Below are 19,463 nucleotides of genomic sequence, written 5' to 3'. Positions count from 1 at the left end.
AGCGTGCAAGTGTCCTGGGCAAGGTAAATGTGGGAATTTGGGGCAGTGTCATAAACAAAAGTCAAAGTTCCTTGGTTTGAAGAAAAAGCAGGCCAGTGTCACGGGAGGCTGGCATCCTGTCCTACCCGCGGTGCACTCTCACCTGTCTTCTTCTGTCTCTGTCCCTCGGCGTCCTTTTCTTGATTCTGGTGATGTGCATTAACCACGCTTCGTGGGTTCCCAACAGTGCCTCAGTGCTTCATTGCTGTTGTGGGACAGGCAGTATCGCGAGACCCCACACATCCCTGGCTGTGACCTTTGCCGGGTGAAGTGCGTTCGACTCCCTAACAACAAGAGGAGACTTGTTGTTGATGCAATGTGAAGCCCTGAGGTACTGTGGGGAAACCTGGAAGCGTGGTTAATGCACATCACCAGCATCAAGGAGAGGACGCCGAGGGACGTTAGAAGACAGGCAACCTGTAGGGTGAGTATGCACTGTGTGGCTGAGAAAGGGAGAGTTGGGTTTAGGCTCTAGTGGGTGGTGTACTTAGAGTTAGGGGTGGGAAAGGTTAGGGTTTGGCTGCAGGGGGGGGTTTACAAACTTAGAATGGGGGTTAAGGTTAGACTGCAGAGCAGGGAGGGTTCACTGTAGGCAATGGGGTAAGGCACTAGTGGGGAGGGTTAGGGTCCAGCTGTGGGTGTGGATTGCTGCTACAAGAGAGGGATAGGGGAGATAAGAAGGCCCCTTTCACATGCTCCAGCTCCTCCCGAATCTTACTACTGCAGAGGACGGCTGCCATGCCGTGGTCGTCCCACCCTGAATGATCAGTGTGCGCTGAGGGCGATGGTGGCCTTTAACACACACTGGTCAGTTGGTGTGCAGTTTTAGCTCTCCACTGCCACAAAACTGACGTCACTTTAGTTTCCACCCTCAAATTTTACACAGCACTGGAACCGGTGCATGTGAAAGCAACAACTGCCAAGCAAAAAGCCAGACAAAGGCCAGTATTCATTGCCTCAGATTCGCCGTTTTTTTTCAGTGAATCTGGCAATTCGCAGGGTTAACGGCGAATTTTCTGTCACAAAAAAACAATTCGCCATATTCAATGGAGGCAATTCGCCACAAATGAACAGCGAATGTCTGCCGATTCGCCGTAAATGATTCTCCACAATTCGCCTGTGATTTTCAATGGGGTTTTTAGTGGAATTCGCCGACAGTGTATTCAATGCTCAAATGGAGAACTGCTTTCTCCATTGATTTTCGCCATGATTCTCCGTTTAGCATTCGGCAGCTTTTTTAGGTGAACTGTAATGTGATCTTTTAAATTAAAGCGTTTTTAATTTTTTTTTTTTGTGTTAAAAAATCAGAATATTTTTCCTATGAAAGGGCATGCTATTTTTATTCATATACGTGCAGCACATGAATATATTTTTAATATATATTTTTTTTTTTTAAACAATATTTTTTTTTTTACACATTCGCCAGCAGGGGGCCGGGAGCCGGAGCCGCTCATTAATATTCATATATTCACTGCACTGATCGGGACCAGTCAGTGCAGCGGCTCCGATCCCAGCACCCTGCCAGCACCCTGCGAGCCCTTCTTCACCCCCACAAAGTGACTGGACACCCCCACAGGTGGGACACGTGTGTTGCTGCGCTGATTGTGGTGGTGGGGGGGAGGGGATGCGGGGGACATGCAGGCAAGAGGAGGGTACATGAGCTGACAGGCAGCGGAGGGGAAAGGGGTGAAGATACTGCTCATCAGTACACCCCGCCCGCTCTGTTCCCCGACCCCACAGACCTGCCTCAGCTGACGTAGAGACAGATCCAGCAGCAGTAGCAGACCTCCGTCTCAGGCAGCCCCAGCGCGGTGATAGCAGATGTCAGTGCTGGGACTGCTGGAGCCGGAGGTCTGCCACTGCTGCTTGAGCCGTCCCCATCCTCATGCTGTGCGGGGGCTCCTGGCAGTATCAGCGCGCTCCCCCGCCGGGACTCTGCTCAATCCCCTGCAGTGGCAGTGTAGCCGCAGCAGCAGGGGAGAGAGCCCTGCACTATTCGCCCCAGAGAGTGATTATCGCCGTCAGGGGCAGAGAGCCCCTGACGCGTTGAATAGGGAGGACGGGAGGCTGCTGGGCGAATCTCTCTGAAGGGAGAATTGTGGCGAAAGTGCAGCGAATCCTACACAGGATTCGCTGCCAGCCGCCAGCCCGGCCATTGAATACTGGCCATAGTGTGTCCGGATTTATGCCTTCCGGTAACAAAACCGGTGTGTGTGTGTGTGTGTGTGTGTGTGTGTGTGTGTGTGTGTGTGTGTGTGAAACAACTTTTAGAGTACCGTTGCTACTCTTGTAGAGATTTCCATTATTAGGATGCAGGGGGTTGGTCTTATGACCACCAGTATCTTGATCACTGGGATGTTCGATGTATTCCCCAGCTATTAAATTAATTACATCATTTGTGGGTACAGAGGATTAAAGCGTGCTGCCAGCTTTCATTTCTGCTGTTTCCAAAAGTCAAAAAACTCATTAATAAGAACCCTGTCGGCATGCCCACAATTATGTGATATGTTCGCCATAAGAATACAACTGCAATACTATATGTAGCATTATATTTTAAATGAAATGGTCACGGCATCATACAGTACACAGTACAAAGATTTCTTATAGTATCTATGTATTTAGTTTTGTTGTAGAACAGTAAAAGTGAGAGTAGAATCCACAGGCTATTGGTAATCTTCAGACTTGCAGTATAGCAAATTTGCAGCTCAAAGTGTTTCATTTGTCTACGCCAAAGCATCATACAATTGCTGTTATAAATTCAAGCCTACATTTCAACTGGTTTAATTAGTCATGGATTACAGACATATTATGGAATATATGTGTGTGTGTGTGTGTGTGTGAGGTAGGAGACAGAGGTACTTATGTAGGGATTATATGTGCACATGGGGAGGGGTGGCAGAGGCAGTGGTACATATGGGGAGAGGATATGATAGGTGAACATGGGGAAATATGAGGCAGAGGCACTCATGTGGAGGCAGGGTCAGAGATGCTTGGTTAGGCAAGGGGATGAAAAGTACAGTACTTATCGGGAGGGAAAATGATCAGTGCATATAAACACTTGCCTATATTACTGATGACTAATGGAAGAAGGTAAAGTAAGAACATTAAGGAGAGAAGGCTGCTGGGACATGTGAATAATGAACCCCGAAGCCTTCTATGAGAGCACAGATACTGCAGTAATATTCTTGCCCATTGCGTGCACTGTAGAGTACTAGCATTGTTCTCTTTCTACATAAGTTCCCAAACATTGTCCTCATGGTACCCCAATGGTTCAGGTTTTAGGCATATACATGCTTCTCAATGATCTGTACTCTGACCTGATCTCCGTGTCCTGTACTCTCTGTGGACCCTGACGCCTATCCATGTGTTTCTGCTGGCCTCCCTCTTGCAGTGCAGCTCCATATACTGTTGGGTTTATGTGTTTGAGGAGTGGCCTCTTCCCTGGTGGCCATCTTTGGAGATCACTTCCCCTGCTGAGCATTCGTTTTGCAGAGCACACATACTGTTGTGATTTGTGGCCTCTGTTGCCCACCTACCATCCTCAGGCCTACCTGTATACTTCCATTCGCTACAAACATTTTTTCTATTAGAATGTGTGGGAGGTGACTCTCTCTTATTAGTAATTTTTTTTCCTGGTTACAGATTAAGCCTATACATTTACTACTTTATCACCCAGCTTCATATTTTCTTTTGTGTACTATGCAGACTCCCTCCTATACAATGGTGAAGAATAACCATAGATCCGCTTCAGCTAAACTAGATAAGTTTGCCCAAACATCTATGTGACAAGCTGCTCCTTCTGTTGTTGGACAGGATGCTCCTAAGTATCTGTCCACCTATTCAAGATTCTGACTCTCCTCCATCTTTATCGCAATCTTCCTTTCAACAGGTTTTGGATGCAATTGCTGGCAGCAAAAAATGCTTATCTGATAAAACTGATGCAATCCGTGTGATCTGTCTCTTCTGAGACAAGATGTGGAACGTATCCGTAAGAGGGTTGTTGCATTAACCATAGAAGACTCCTTTGGTCCCTTTTAAACAAAATGTCTCCTTTCTGTTTCAAGCAAGTCTCCACAATACAAACTAAACTTGATATAGAGACTAGACTGCATAGGAACAATGTGAGATTTGTTGATTAATTCCCTGCCTGGTTTATATTTGAACGCTATTATACTTTCGAATTATTTCTGTCTAAACGTAATGTGGTTTTTTTGCGTGTGTTTGTGTGAGATATGCTGTGTTTTATATTTAATATTGATATATGTGGGGCGGTTCTGCATATTCTGTTACTGGGGAACCACCCTGCATTGGTGGTTTAAGGTTATTCATTGCCTCATTTATGGTCTACTATTTGGTAGTGATTATTTAGTATATAATTTGGGTTTTTAGAGTTTATTTTGGTTAGGGATATGCTGTACAGTTATACCTATGTTTTCTTTAAAGCTCCTGGTGTGGATCGTCCATGGAATTAATGTTAAGGTGAAACGTTCCTTAGTGTTGAAGCTTGTTAAGAAATATGATCCAGAAGTAATATGTTTTAGTGAAACCCATCCTGGGTTGTCTGGGCATACCACGCCACACACTCTAGAGGTGTATCAGTCTTGATCAAGAAAACGTTACAATTTGAGCTGATATTGGTTAAAACTGATCCATATGGTAGATATGTTTTCATTGATTGCAAATTATATTCTCAACCCTATTTTATTTTAGCAGTCTCTATACCCCCTCCCATTCCTTTTGAAGTTTTGAAGAAAGCTTCTGCTTTTATAGCTTTATTCCCTTATAATCCTATTATCTGTATGGGAGACTTCTATAACGTTATGGATGCCTCTTTGGGCAAATGGAGATCATCTGCTCTGCCCCCGGTGGGTGGTGGCCCCTCAAAGTTTTCAAACAGTATGGGTTGGGTCGAGGCATAGAGAATTCGCCATCCTGCAATGAAAGAGTTTTCATGCTTTTCCAAGTTCCTTCTCATGGTTAGATTTGGCTTTGCTGTTACCTATTCTCCTTTCTAAAATGACTAAAGTCCAAAACGAGGCTAAGGGGTTTCAGACCATTCACCTCTGATAATGTCACTCAATGCAGAGAGCCAGAGGAGACAGTCATTTTGGAAGCTTCACCTGTCATGGTTACTCCAGCTTGGGGCCAATTCTGACCTGGTGTGCCACTAGAAGGGATTCTTTGTAGATAATGTGGGTTCCACTTCTCTCACAGTATGGGATTCATTTGAAGCCTTTATGCATGGTATGCTTATTAAGCATATTGCTGCTCTGAAATGATTTTCCAGGAAACTAGAGAGTAACTTAGTCTGACTTTTGTAAATTGGAAATGCAATATATTAGGGATGGTTTATCTATTATGAAAGTCCGTTGGCTTTTCACTCAATCTGCATGGTTGGCTCACCTTGCCAACAAGAACTTCCATAGTTTAATGTTTCGAGCAAACATTGTGTATCTGCAAGCGTATAGATCTGGAAGTTTTCTAGAATTCTGACAAATCCATTGGCTACTGTTACGCAATTAACTGACTATTGTCAATTCTAACCTAGACATTGCTAATGTTTTTCTATCCTTTTATAAAATTGCTTATAAAGCTTGCTTAGAATGCTCTGGAGATGATCTCCGACATTATATGGCTAATATTGAATTACCTAAACACTCTTCCGAGGCCCATGCCCATCTCAGGGCTCCTATTACAAAAAGCACATTGACTTCTTTGCTCCTAAGAGCCATTCCCTTGTACTTGGATTTATTTGCAGAAAATGTTTCCTTTGTCGATGTCTGAAGCCATTATTATTGTACTTCCAAAGTCTGGAAAGGACCCCAAGTTACCCGACTCATATAGACCAATCTCTTTGTATCCCACAGATTCCAAGATTCTGGCAAAAATACTATTAGGCTTAATGCAGTTATCACATCCATAGTGCATCTAGATCAAGCTGGTTTTATGCCTGGTATGTCCACCTCTATTAATTTGCATTGGATTTATACTCATCTACAGACTCCACATGTGACTGTCTCTAATTCCATTATAGTTTTGTGGGATGCAGCCAAAGCATTTGACTCCAATGAGTGGAGCTACCTTTAAGGGGTTATGAGATACTTTAGGTTTGGCTCTTATTTCTTGCAATGGGTTTAATTACTCTATCTCAAGCCGATTGCCAGAGTCTCTAAAAATGGGTTTATATCCCCCTCTTTTGCACTGTTTAGTGCATGGATAGCCAATTCCAGTCCTGGAGAGAGCTACCAACATTTAACATTTTCCATGTTTCCTCACGGAATCACAAGTGAAGTATTTACCGGTTAGGCTGGTTACATTTGGGGGCTGACAATCAGATACCTGCCCCAAATGTAATGTTTATGTAATGTTTATCAAGGCTTGTTTTGGCACCGCCTGTGGGACTGTCAGTCTTTACAAACATTCTGGTCTCAAGTCAAATCTACCTTGGTGAATACTGTAATCCCTTTAATTTTGCTTACTCCCAAACTATGTATCCTAGCGGTGACAAGACAGACTCATTTTTGAAGTTGGAGTGGCAATATGTACCGAATAAACTTGAGTATAAGTCGACCCAAATATAAGCCGAGGCACTAATTTTACAACAAAAAAACTGGGAAAACTTATTGACTCAAGCAGGACCCTCACTCGAGTATAAGCCGAGGGGGGCTTTTTCAGAATAAAAAATGTTCTGAAAAAGTAGGCTTATACTCGAGTATATATGGTAAGTAATATCTGTGCTTTAGCAAATGTTTGTATTACTAGACTGTGGCTAGCACATAATGGCCCTGGTGAACGACTCTATTACCCATGGACGCTATTTCTATATGAAAAACAAGGCAAGTTCATAAAGGCCCCCATCCACTAGTCAGATTTGGCCAGTTTTCGTCAGATTCAGATGGATCTGACGGACCGATCTGATGAAAATAGGCCAAATCTGTGCTCCCTCAGATCAGATGTGCGGCTGAGTCTTGTATCCATCGACAAAAAAATCCTTGGTGCTGCACCAAAAGATCCATCTGATCTGAAGCTGTCAGGGGTTTAGAATTGATCAGATGTGTCTGAAGGGAATAGAGTGAAAAAGTAGCCCAGGGTTAGATCAGATATCTGGGAGAGTTCAGGGGAATTTTGAAGAGATTTGTAGCCTCAGATATGTCTGCATAGTGGATGCTGAGCTTTATACGGCCTACACACATGCCGATATTAAGGCATTTTCTAAGCGATTTTGCTTAGTTTGGCAAAGTCGCTTAGCAAATGCCCTCACATCGGTGTATGTGTGGGGGCTGTATCGGCATCCGTGCGCGTCCCCGCGCGTCTTTATCGCTGGCCGAGATTGATGGACAGTGTCCATCAATCTCGGCATCGGCAGTGTTCTCCCACCGGAGAACACTGGCGCTGTCTGCTCGCTTAGCACACAGAGCTGACAGCTCGCTCTGTGTGTGGGCTGTCAGCTCTGTGTGCTAGGCGATATCTGCGCAGCACAGCCCGACCTAGCATAGCTAGGTAGCCCTGCACATATCGGCATGTGTGTAGGGCCCATTAGTTTGAGAAAATTTGGTCTAGTTGCATGGATTCCACATATTCCCCATGAGCCCTCTATATGATCTCTTCGAAGACATGTGTCTGGATTGTACTTTTGCAGCAGCGTCGACAGTTAAAATAAGTTACTTGAATGGTGTTAATGCCTTCTGATTTTCTGTGTGTGGATTACACATTTGCAGCATCTTAGTTTATTTGTTTATAATTGTTGTTTTATTTAAATATATATATATATATGTATACACATTCTGTTGTATGATCTATGTTCTGATTCATTTGTAATCTGTTCATGATACTGCATTCTCAATAAATATTACTTTAGTAAAAAAAAATAACCTGTACCTTTTGGAATGCCTTGAGGACCACGTTTGGGAACCTCTATCTTACTGAAATGGTCACTATTAGTAAAATCGGGGAATAGTTTTTTTTTGTCAAACATTAATGTTTCATACACCTAAACCTTCCTTGGAAGATGCTTTATAAAATGGTGAAAAACTCATCAGTCACTCAGGACATCAAATAATCACATCTAAGTGAAATCTGTATATCAGTCAATCTTTGAGAGACATTTTAATATCTTTAGATATTGCCTTATATGTGATTTATGTGGAGTCCTGAGTGCCTGACATAGAGTTCTACATGCTGTTGGGTTGGGGCACTAGGACCGGTTATTTTCAGAGTTGCAGTGCTTAGCTATTTTGTACATGTGTGCATTTAATATGTATCCTCTCTATTACCATTTCTCTTTCCTCTATCTCCAGTTTGTTACTCCTATTGTCTCAAACTTCTTTTATTTTTTTTTCTCTATCAACACCATACTTCTATCCACCCTCCCCACTCTCTCTTGAGCTGCTTCTTCTGTCTCTATTTTGTGCCAAGCCCCCAGTCCACCATTTGCCCTTCTTTTGGGAGTTTTTTCCAGTCTGCCAGCCTTTAGGCAATTTTTTTAGAGTCTACCAGCATTTAGGTAATTTTTACCAGTCTTCTTCTTTTAGATCAATTCTGTCCCACCCCCCTTCACTATCTTTTTGGGCCACCCCTTTTGTGGCCTCATTTTTTTCTTGCAATCTCTCAGCCCCCTCTTCATCCTCTTCATCTTCCCCCCCTTTTCTCCTTACTGCTCCCTCTGAAAATTCCTACCCCTCTTTCTCTTCACACTATAAATGAAATGTAAAAAAATTGTTACAATATCTTGATCTTCTTAATGACCTGCCTATAGAAATTGCCGTAAATCTGCCGTTTTGATTATTTTTCCAAAAATGTACAGTGTACCAGGCACACTAAAACCGCTTTTACTTCGCAAATCTCGAGTCGCACCTGAGATTTGGACCCAGGTCTGTCCTGGGTAGCGACCCAACATTTGCGAGGTGAAGTGCCCCTCAGCGATAAGCAGGGTTGCTGACACCATGCGGGGGCGAGGTGGCGACGTGTCATCAGGGCTCAGGGCGGTGGCAGCGCTTGGAGCTGACGCTGCCTTCTCTGTATAGTGTAAACAGCACCTGGGTCACTTGACCCGGGTTACCCGTTTACACCCAGCAACCTGGGTCAGACCTGGGTAAAGCCCTTCTTTTGCTTGACCCGGGTTTTTCCTTTTGTCGCTTTTACACCACACAGAGACCCGGGTCGACTCAGCAACAGCCCGGTATGGACCGGAAATATTTCTGCAGTGTGAAAGGGGTATTAGTTAGTCTGCAACTTTTGTTGCATTAGTAATGCGAATAAAATACAGAAAATAAGTCTTTGGGGGATGCTTGGTGTGGCTAATTTGTAAAGTCTGTGGCACACAATTTAATGCAATTAAGTATGATGTATATGGACATATCTGTATCTATGTCATAATTACATTACTAAACTACATTGTTACTACGAGTTCTTGGTTTCACTCTTAAGTGACAGTGGTGCATTTTCTTTAGTCTTACAATTCAACTAGCTGAAGAAGTAAAAGAAACATTCCCAGAAGTTCTGAGGAGGAAGAGGCTTTTCTGGCTTACATACAATGAGCAGGGTGTGTTAAAGCAGTGTAAAATTCAATTAAACAGTGCAGCCAGGTTTTTTGAAGCTTAAATACAGACCCTTTCACTTAAGCTTCTTCTTTCCCTGTGACCGACACAGCAGATGCTGTATTATGCCAAAACCAACAGGCTGTAAAGCACCTTGTTTCATGCTGCTAACTGATCAATATTTTTTATATTCCAGGCTTGCCCAGAAATATGGAGGCAGTACCACCTAACTGTAAGTAGATCCACCTTGATTATTTTCTCTTACACTATACTGTTTACTCTTCCATGACGTGCAAGCACAGAAATGTAGTAGTGCCCTCAGCTGAAAGATAATCAGAGACTGAAGACATTTTTTGTGGAATGAAATATGAAGTAGGTAGCAGGTCTTATGGTATACAGTCACTGCTTATGCTTGGAAAATAAACTGAGAAATACTGATTAGTACAAATCCCTACAAGTTGATTTTTTTATCCAGCCACTCCACTTACACCTACTTTAGATTTGTGTGTGACAAGTTTTAATTACATTGTTTATGGACAGGGCTTATGTGGATTCATATATTTTCATAGATACACCACTTTTATCATTCCTTTATAAAAAAAAATATATTAATAAAAGATATTTCAAGTTTGAAAGATGACACCACCATTAACCTTGAAAAAAAAACAATGTTTTCCCTACGGAACACAACTATTACTAGAGAATTTACGACACAACTGTTTGTTATAAGGTTGCACAAATCTTCTCTATAAATTGTGATTACTTAAAAAATCAATTGTGTAGTTTAATTCTAAACTAGAGATATTTACACCTGCCTTGTACAAGACATGGTATGCTTCACTCCAATCTCTAGAACTGCTATGATTATACATTTATAACAGTGATTCAAACAAAAGTCCAACTGAACTTGTGCTTTTGCCTGAACATGAATGAAACAATTGATCAAACTTGTAAAATTACAATTATTTTTATGGAATGGTAATGTATCATTTTCTGTGCTGCCGCACATTTCAAACATACATTTTGAAACATTTTGTTTTTCATGTGAAATGAGTTTTTCAACTAGTTTGGCGGAATTCAATTGCCGGCGAATTAATTTGTTCGGTATTGCCACCCTGTGCCGCAGACGGTCAAAAAAAAAAAGTGTTCGCTGCCCCATGGTTTAGCAAGCATTTTTGTGCAAATTTTGCATTCAGCTGGCAGGGCGAAGGTTGTGAGATGGGATGGCAATGGCAACAGCTATTTGCAACCTTCGTCCAAAATTGAATACCACTATATGTGTAAACATGTCCTGTCCAAAAGTGATGGCAAATCCTGTTTGTTTTTATTTGTTTTTTTTTTTGTCTTTTCAAAATAACTTTACTAGCTTGTGTGGTTTCAGACAGAAACTAAATGGTTTAACCACAAATGTAGTTTCATTTTTGTTTTGATGACTATGAACACATATTTGGTCACTGAGTTTCAAATAGGACAGTATGCCTATAGTTTAAAAAGCATTTTTTAAATATCTACATGTATATTGTTTTTCCCATGTAAATTATTATTACAATTTTATTACACAAAGATTAATACACATCCGCTTAGGTTTTTGAAGTTTGTGGTTTTAATAGATTTTATATTAATGAATTTATTTTACAGTGATTTTGTCACAAGACAGATTATAGAGTGCTATGTGGAGTTATTAAATCTGTACGTGACTTTGCATAATATTCTCAGTTTACAATCCACGTTGTCCTACTGGAAGAAAGGATCATTTTATTCACCATTAAGCAGTAAATAAACTAATGCTACCTTTAGCAACCTTATTTTGCAAAACAAACAATGTAGCATATGAGATTAATGCTTGTAATAAACAAACTGACACATGAATTGCTACAGTTTGAGTTTTTATAACCAAGAGAAAGAGTGCCATCTGCAGCATTACAGAGGCATTTTCTGGATTTTGCAGTTAGGAACCCATGTTCCCAGCCTACAAATGACTCTGCTAAAGTACTGGTCATCTATTTATGAAATTCTGATGAAGTCACCCAGTTGACACCTATTGATTCAACATGCAAGTGAACTAGATGAACTGTTCTTAATGTGATGATGATGATCGATGAAATATTATACAGGTCATTTGTTTGCTGAGAGTGCATTTTTGTTCTGAATTATGAACCATAATAGCAGTTAATATAAAACACCACCAATAGAATCTTATTTATGTACTGTACATTAATGTGGTAAATGTATTACTTTTCCAACCCTTGCTTACTACTTTTAATTAATTAACAGCAGCTACAGACAATAATAGTTTTGTACAATAAATTGTAAATATCTGTACAAAATAATATAATCATGTTTAATAATTTACTATCCTAAATATGATCAAACATGTTTTTATATAGATTAAGTATTTTATTTTTTAATCGTGGTTCTTCCAGTATGTAAATATTTGTTAACCTTTTAGGAATGTGCGCAAATGTTTTTAAACAGTATACGCATATGTATGTACAGACATACAATAAATAATTCATATATGCGTGTGTTACTGAACTGTGCTAAACATTTTAAAATGAAGTCCCCTTCATATCTATTCTGTGGTGTGCAATTTATTTTTATTGCAATTTAAACAGATTAATAGTTTAACAGGGATTACTAAATAAACTTCCAAGGTGCATTTTTTTCTTTTACTGTAACATCTTGAGAAAACCTAGTGGTTAATGAATTTCTTGCACACACATATATATGTATGTATATATATATATATATATATATATATATATATATATATATATATATAATCATTACTAATATATCCATATACTTTTATAATTGAGTATACCATTTACATTGAGCCACAAGTGCATAATATATGTTAGTGTTGCCACTCTCACACAAACAATGTGCACAAATTTATATATCTTTGTAAAACTTGGATGACTCTGCATAACCTACAAAGTAGACTTATGTTTTAAAAAAGAACTATGCCTAACCTTCATTGTAGATTTTATTTTAATTTAAAATATAATATGTGAAATGCCCAATCTCCCAAATGAAATAAAGCTATTAAAGATGTTTTTTTATTTCATTTAAGAGAATAGTAATGTTCACAGTTGGATGGATTGAGCGAGCCTAATATTCGTCTGACAGGATACATTTTGGAAAGGGTTTAGTAAATCCCTCTGTTCAGATCAAATGGGGTTTTTATTTACTTGGTAATCTGTTTAGTATTTATTAAGACATTAGTCCAAGTAAAAGTCAACAGTAGTTGTAAAAAGAATCCCAGTCCTCCTTTGTCAGTGAAATCACTTAGTTTCTAGGCCATGTTGACATTGTGGTTGTGGCCACTTCCCTCCCCTTATTTCTTGTTGCACATATGTAGTGACCTCTTATTTCATGCATTTTACATATTAGTCAATTGAATGTGACAGGTGTAGCAGCATTTACCAGTTTTTACATTTTTGTTAGACAATCAATGCAAAAGCCTTTGCTCAGAATAAGCAGTAATGCAAAATGTTTCTTGGCCAGCATTGTCTTCTACTGAAGGGTGCCTTGGTCTTGATTCTCCAGCAGAGAGCACACTGCTTGCTCATCTCTGGCCTGGGGGGGGGGGGGGGGGGGCATTGGGGGTTGTCTAACAATGGATGGATTAGGCTATGAAATCTCTCTACTGCTTCTAAAAAATGTCTGCAGTACCACAATTAGCAAATAAATCAATAGGTTCCTTTCAACAATACGAGTATTATAGGTTTTATTCTGATTTAACCTTTGTTACCTGTGCAGTGTTCACAGCATGCAGTCCTGTAACATTTTCAGTGTTTTACCACATTAGGGCAGTACTGCATACATTATAGACCATTTCAAGGTGAACAGTGTGTCACAAATCTGCCACTGAAATGTATAGGCAAGCAGTAGATTTTCCATTGCAAGCTAGTATGTTGCTGAATTAAGCAAAATGTCTGGAAACATGCCAATGAAGCCAATGGAATGCTCCCTGCAATTGCTCAGGAATCAGCAATATCACATTTTAATGAACAGCCCGGCAAAAGTGGATGACCACGGGTCTGCATGTCGTTTTCAGAGGATTACAGGCACAGCCATCAAAGTCATCAGTCCAGACTTGTTCTGTGCCTTATGATTTGTAATCGCTTACATATGTTGCAGATCTGTTTTGAATAACTATTTTTTATGTTGGTGTGTGCCTTTTTTAACTGTGTGTAGTCCACAATTGATGCTGAAATAGTAATTAGCCTGTAAATAGCTAAAGTGAAACACCAGTGTAGCAGTGACATTTAAAACAGTAGGGATCATATTTAAAGGATCAAAAGTGTATAAAATAGTTTTCTGGCTGTGGTTTATAAATGTAGTATTATATTTTATGATAACAATTTAAGTGAATGTTTACAAGTCACGTCAGTCCAGTAATTAGTTAAAAAAAATATATATTGTATTATCTACATATGCGTAATTCATTTGTTTGTTGCTGTTTAAAGGCAGATTGCCATCTCACACAACGGCTTATGTAATATATCCAATTCACTTGGTCTCTCACTGTACTTCCTGTCCAGTTATTTACAGTTAGGTAAATTGGCAATGTATAAAGGCATTCTACCAACATTTTAAAGAATTAAAATGACGTATGTATTTTTTCGTTTGCATTTATTTGTAGATAGTAATGATTTTGAAACTTTTATCTTTTACCCTTTGAATGCCAAAGGAATTTGTCAAAATATGTGTGAAAATTGCCAATTAAACATTTTTTATTAAACCCTTTGAGTGCCAACGTTGCTGTGAGAGATCCTCAAAATAGTCGTTAAAAATGCCAGCGTCACTCACGACGACTGTTCTTTTGTGGGTGCAGTATTTAACTAAACTTGGCTGTATTCGTATTTATACTATAAAAAAAAAAAAACGTCACTGTTAGCGATGCTGGCATTTTAAGCAGATATTTTGAGGATCGCTCACAGCAATGTTGGCACTCAAAGGGTTAATTTTATGACAATTGATTGCCAACACTAACCTTATTTTGGCAAGAATTTAACCAGGACTAAATTCCTTTTTTTTTCTTATATTTAATTGCTTTTCAGACTGTAATGTGTACTATTTTTGCACAAAAATACACAATACAAATGACTAACAGCAATGTGAAAACATTTGCATGGAATAAATATGTGTACGTTTTAAGGCCTCGTACATGGGGTAGTTTTGTGGCACAAGAATGTGCTCCATATGCAAAAAAAAAACCAAGGACAAGTTTTATTCAATTGGTGTTATTTTTCAGTGCCGTGTCTAATAGTCACCATCTTTGCCTCCAAATAATTATTTCCTTTTTTGTTTTTCTAATTGGCATTAGTCTATGAATAACAATCTTAATTAGGGTCCATTTATTAGGCACATTATTATTATTTCTTAAGATCATTTTGGAAGCAGTGTACTTAAAGAAAACGTCATACAGGTCTTCTTGAAACTTATTAACAATTATTGTATTCTTAGGACACTACAACAATAGCTTGTTAATTATGTGGTTACATGTTTCAACACATTTGAAAGCACAGGAAGTTAATGTTGATAGGCATTTGATAGAAAATGTGCTATTGGACCCTAGATGTATAACATCTGTAAGATATGACACTTGCCTCAGCTTAGTAGCACAGGTGCATGCCTTCCTTTATGTTGCATTTGCCACTAACTCTGTGTCTGTTTACTAATGTAATATATCATATGGTATGTTGCTAAGCATTAGTTGGTCAGAGCAGAATTTAGGTATATACCCTGACAAATTAGAAGCTTCTCTACAGCTTTGTTTTAATGTTAGCCCTCATCTTTATTGTCCTTAAATAAACTTGGATATCATGGTTTAAGATGTCAACTCTATTATATATGTTAAATGCAGTTACTATACTTTATCTTTTAATAAAGGTTTATGGACTAATTGAAACTGCATATAGGGTTTTTATTCTCTACATATTGACTCATTGCGGTAAACCCCAACATACATAAATATTATTGGTACAATGCCATAAGTAGGCACCTTATTGTGGATAGTGATGTAATACTGTGCTTGTCATTAAACTGAGCTTTTTCAGTTTTGTGAGAACCAATGTTGGAAAACAGTTTTGGGGCTTTTGATCACAAGGTCTCAGCTGGGGTACAATAATTCATCATCTCATCCTAGCTTGAGGTTTGCTGAGGTCCGTTTTGGCAACCACTGGTGTATTTCAGTCAGACCATTAGATTTATTTGATTTAAAGTAGGTGGCATTTATAGCATGTTATATACTGTAGCTTTTAATGTATGAATTAAATACTTGAAAACATATGTCAATTTTACTTAAGTAAGCCTTCTCCATTGGTCAGATTCCTATGTTAAAAGAAATTCAGAAAAAAGCTGTATTATATAGACATATCACTGTCATTTGCGTAGAGGAATGGATTGTGGTGCAGTGGCACACTTCTCTAATGCATGATATACTCTAGCAATGAAAATATAGTCTTATAGCAATAGAGGTGTGTCAGGAATGAATGTACTGGGGCTTTTTTTAATATATATTCATAATATAAATAAAACTTTAGCAGACCCTACAGGTCTGCTTTCTGATTAGCGTGTCAACTAAATGTCTAGCTATATAAACTAATTTGGCTGATCATTATAATAGTCAACATACTACATTCACTAGGTGCTCATATGGAGAGGTAACAAAGCAAAATACTTATTTAATTGCTACAACACACTAGTAGAGTGGTAGATGCTGTTACACACTGAATATCTTTTATATTGTAACTTTTTCGGGCAGTACTGTCACCCTGTTGTAATCAAATTAACTGATTAAGCCACTTGGTTCCCAGTTGAATTTATGTAGTAGAATTAATAATCCACTTCATTGCAACATGGTTAAGTTGATGGTGTGCTCTTCCCTTTTTTTTTTATCCAATTCTATACTTTTACATGAGAGATTCTTACCTTGCTAACCTTTATCTATTTACCTTACATAATATTCCTCTATTCTATGATAATTTGAAATGTGTACTTTATGTAGAGTTTATGGGGGGTATTTATCGAATTTTGTCGAGAGATAAAGTACCAAACAATCATCTCCTGTCATTTTCAAACACAGCCTGTAACATGTAAATTAGAAGCTGAATAAAGTTACTATGTAATCCCTTAAAATTGTATCATTCTGCAAGTTTGATAAACACCCCCTATATCTGTCTTTGAAGTGCATTATAAAATCACTGTTTATATATAATTTTTTTTTAAATGTTAGTTTAAAGGGAAAAGTAGCTTAAATTGTTCTCAGTTGGTACAGATGTCGGGACAATGCAAGGTGCAGAATGTGTCCCCTTTTTAAGGAACCAACAGATTGGTGTTTTCCCCCTTGTTTTTAAAACTCCATGCCTTGTCCATAAGTGTCAAAAATAAGGCAGTTCCTTTTTCTACTCTATTGTGTCTTATAATAAATTGACTTTTTATTTTTCTATAGAACTACATGTAAGCGAAAGAAGGTAAATGCATAAAAGTGTCAAATCTTAAGATACAATCCATACAATGAGAAAATACATCTGAAGGGACCCTAAAATTGATCAGGACGAAATACAAAGGAAGCACTTTGCATAGCAGCACAATTCTTTTTATATGGACTATTAACTGTACCTAGAATATGCCTGAACTGGCTCTGACTTCTTCCTTTCCCCATACAGTGTGAGAAGCCCCCACTGTAGAATACTTGAAAAATAGCCCTAAAGCTGCATACACACTGTACTATTTTTTTGACCAATTTAGTTGAAAGACATTGATGACCAATTTTCCTTGAACCCAGTGTCCTGAACGAAAGATGTTGATGAAAGACGAACGATCTAGCTACAGTTTAAAGGCTTGTTTTGACAGATATCCAAATTGAGCTGCATGCACAATTGACGAACAACCTTGATGAACAATTCGTCATTCGTCGCATAATCAATGAAAGATATTTTGGCCAATATCCTTCAGAAGGGCCCAAATTAACGAAATTGGTCAAAAAAAATTGTACAGTGTGTATGCACCTTCAGACTTTCCTGTTCACTCAAGCATTTCACTAATATCCACTGTTAAGCTTGTTTTGTTTTTTTCCTGTAAAGGCAAATGTAAAACACTTTGAGTACTATTGGGAGACTAGTGCTATATAAATAACATTATTATATATCTATCTATCATATACAGTATCATAGAGAAATGTTATTGGATAGGGTACAGAAATATAAAAAGGAAGGAGGAGAGAGGAGTAGCATACTACAAAGATTAAGTAACCGTTAAGGAGATTTATAAGGAATTGGCAGTGTGGTCTGTCTAGGGAAACCAAATACTAGAAAATGTATGGAATCTGTCATGGATCATGCTTATTCCAAACTAAGAATTTGACACGCCTTGTTATCAAGATCAGAGATAGATGGAGGGAATATGTCCTTCCAGTTAGCTGTAATCGGGGCATGGTCTGCATGCAGGATATGACTCCTTAACTGGGCAGAGTGAGTTGGCACTTTATGAACTATGCAGGGGCAAGTAGGATGTAAGAGAAGCAAGTGGGCAGATAAATTCTCTTTAGTATGATATAGATTGTTGTTTTTAGAGTATAAAAGGTACGCAGATGGATAAATATGATAAAGGAACCAGCAAGGGTCCGAAATGTTGTAGATGCATGGGGATTTTAAAAAGAGTGTCGACTTTACTGTTACGACGTATTTATTGAGGCCCAAGCGACCGTGTCATCCGGAGACCCAAGCCTGCTAAAAGATACCATCTAATGAGCGTCTGTCCGGCAAAAGCCTCCACCCTATTTTATAGAACTGTTTTTTAAACATTTTTTTTTGGGGGGGGGGGGGGTGTGGATTTTATGAAGTGCTGGTTTGAAATAAAATAGCCTGTGTTGGGGGGGGGGGGGGGGAGTTTACACTATTATATTGGGTTTTTGTTTTTCCCTTTGCATGACTTACTGTACTATCACTTTAAACCAGGCATGTCCAATGTTGGCCCTCCAGATGTTGTGAAACTACACATCCCTGCATGCTTTGCCACAGTTTTGCTATTAGAGAATGCTAAAACTATTGCAAAGCATGCTGGGATGTGTAGTTTCAAAACATCTGGAGGGCCAACGTTGGACATGCCTTCTTTAAACCATCTGCACACATTTTCTACTCTAAAACCCACAATCTATATTATTGCAATTTTGGCTATTCCAAAGATTCATAACCTTGAATAGGGAAGTGCAGCATTTTTTGTTTCTAAATATTTGCGCCACATAGAGAAACACAACCTCAATTGATATAAATTCTCTTTATTCTTTACACCATAAACGTGCAATTTCTGGACAATTCTTCCACACGAGGGACATTGTACCCTTTTCAAGACATCCCATGCAACATACTGTATGAAATGGCACAAATCCAATATTAAGACATTTGTACATTTGTAAAAACAAAAACACTGTTTACTAGGGTGTTTTTTTGTTATTTAAGAATGAAACAAAACATTTGCAATGTAATCTAAACACATTTCTGTGCTTCAGGTCTTATTAGAATTTCTGAGCCATTACATGGTGGTTGTGGACCTTATTCTGCTCCATGCGCACTGTTGTGAATTAGCAACAGTGAACAATGCTTCCTTATTGCATATTTATGTGCATGCACCGGGTGTGAGCGGACACGTCGAACAGAGTGTTCGCCCACATCATTCGGTGGTCAGCAACTATCGAATGATGTCAGTTTGGCCCCATAGGCTGCAAATGGATGTTTATGCTAAACATCCATTCACAGACATGCAGGAGAATTTGCCCTGATAAGGGGGGCTGCAGCATGTGCGAGCAGCAGGCGTGCTTAAAATGGCACCCAGCGCTGTGTGTCAACCAGAATAACCTCCTGTATGTGTTTTGAATAC

At 39.0% G+C, this 19,463-nt stretch overlaps 1 protein-coding gene across 1 annotated transcript in view; it reads left to right on the top strand.

Annotated features, from left to right (window-relative positions):
- Positions 1 to 19,463, top strand: part of ZCCHC7 (zinc finger CCHC-type containing 7) — a 184,635-nt gene that overhangs the window by 128,438 nt on the left and 36,734 nt on the right. Inside the window, exon 6 of the mRNA XM_083179778.1 lies at positions 9,772 to 9,807. Within this exon, the coding sequence (XP_083035904.1) occupies positions 9,772 to 9,807 (36 nt within the window). The remainder of the gene's footprint in view (positions 1 to 9,771; positions 9,808 to 19,463) is intronic.

Source organism: Crinia signifera, chromosome 1, assembly GCF_055691185.1.
Source record: "Crinia signifera chromosome 1, ASM5569118v1, whole genome shotgun sequence".
Taxonomy (NCBI): domain Eukaryota; kingdom Metazoa; phylum Chordata; class Amphibia; order Anura; family Myobatrachidae; genus Crinia; species Crinia signifera.
Note: the sequence above shows the minus strand (reverse complement) of the source record. Positions and strands in the feature narration are given on the sequence as shown.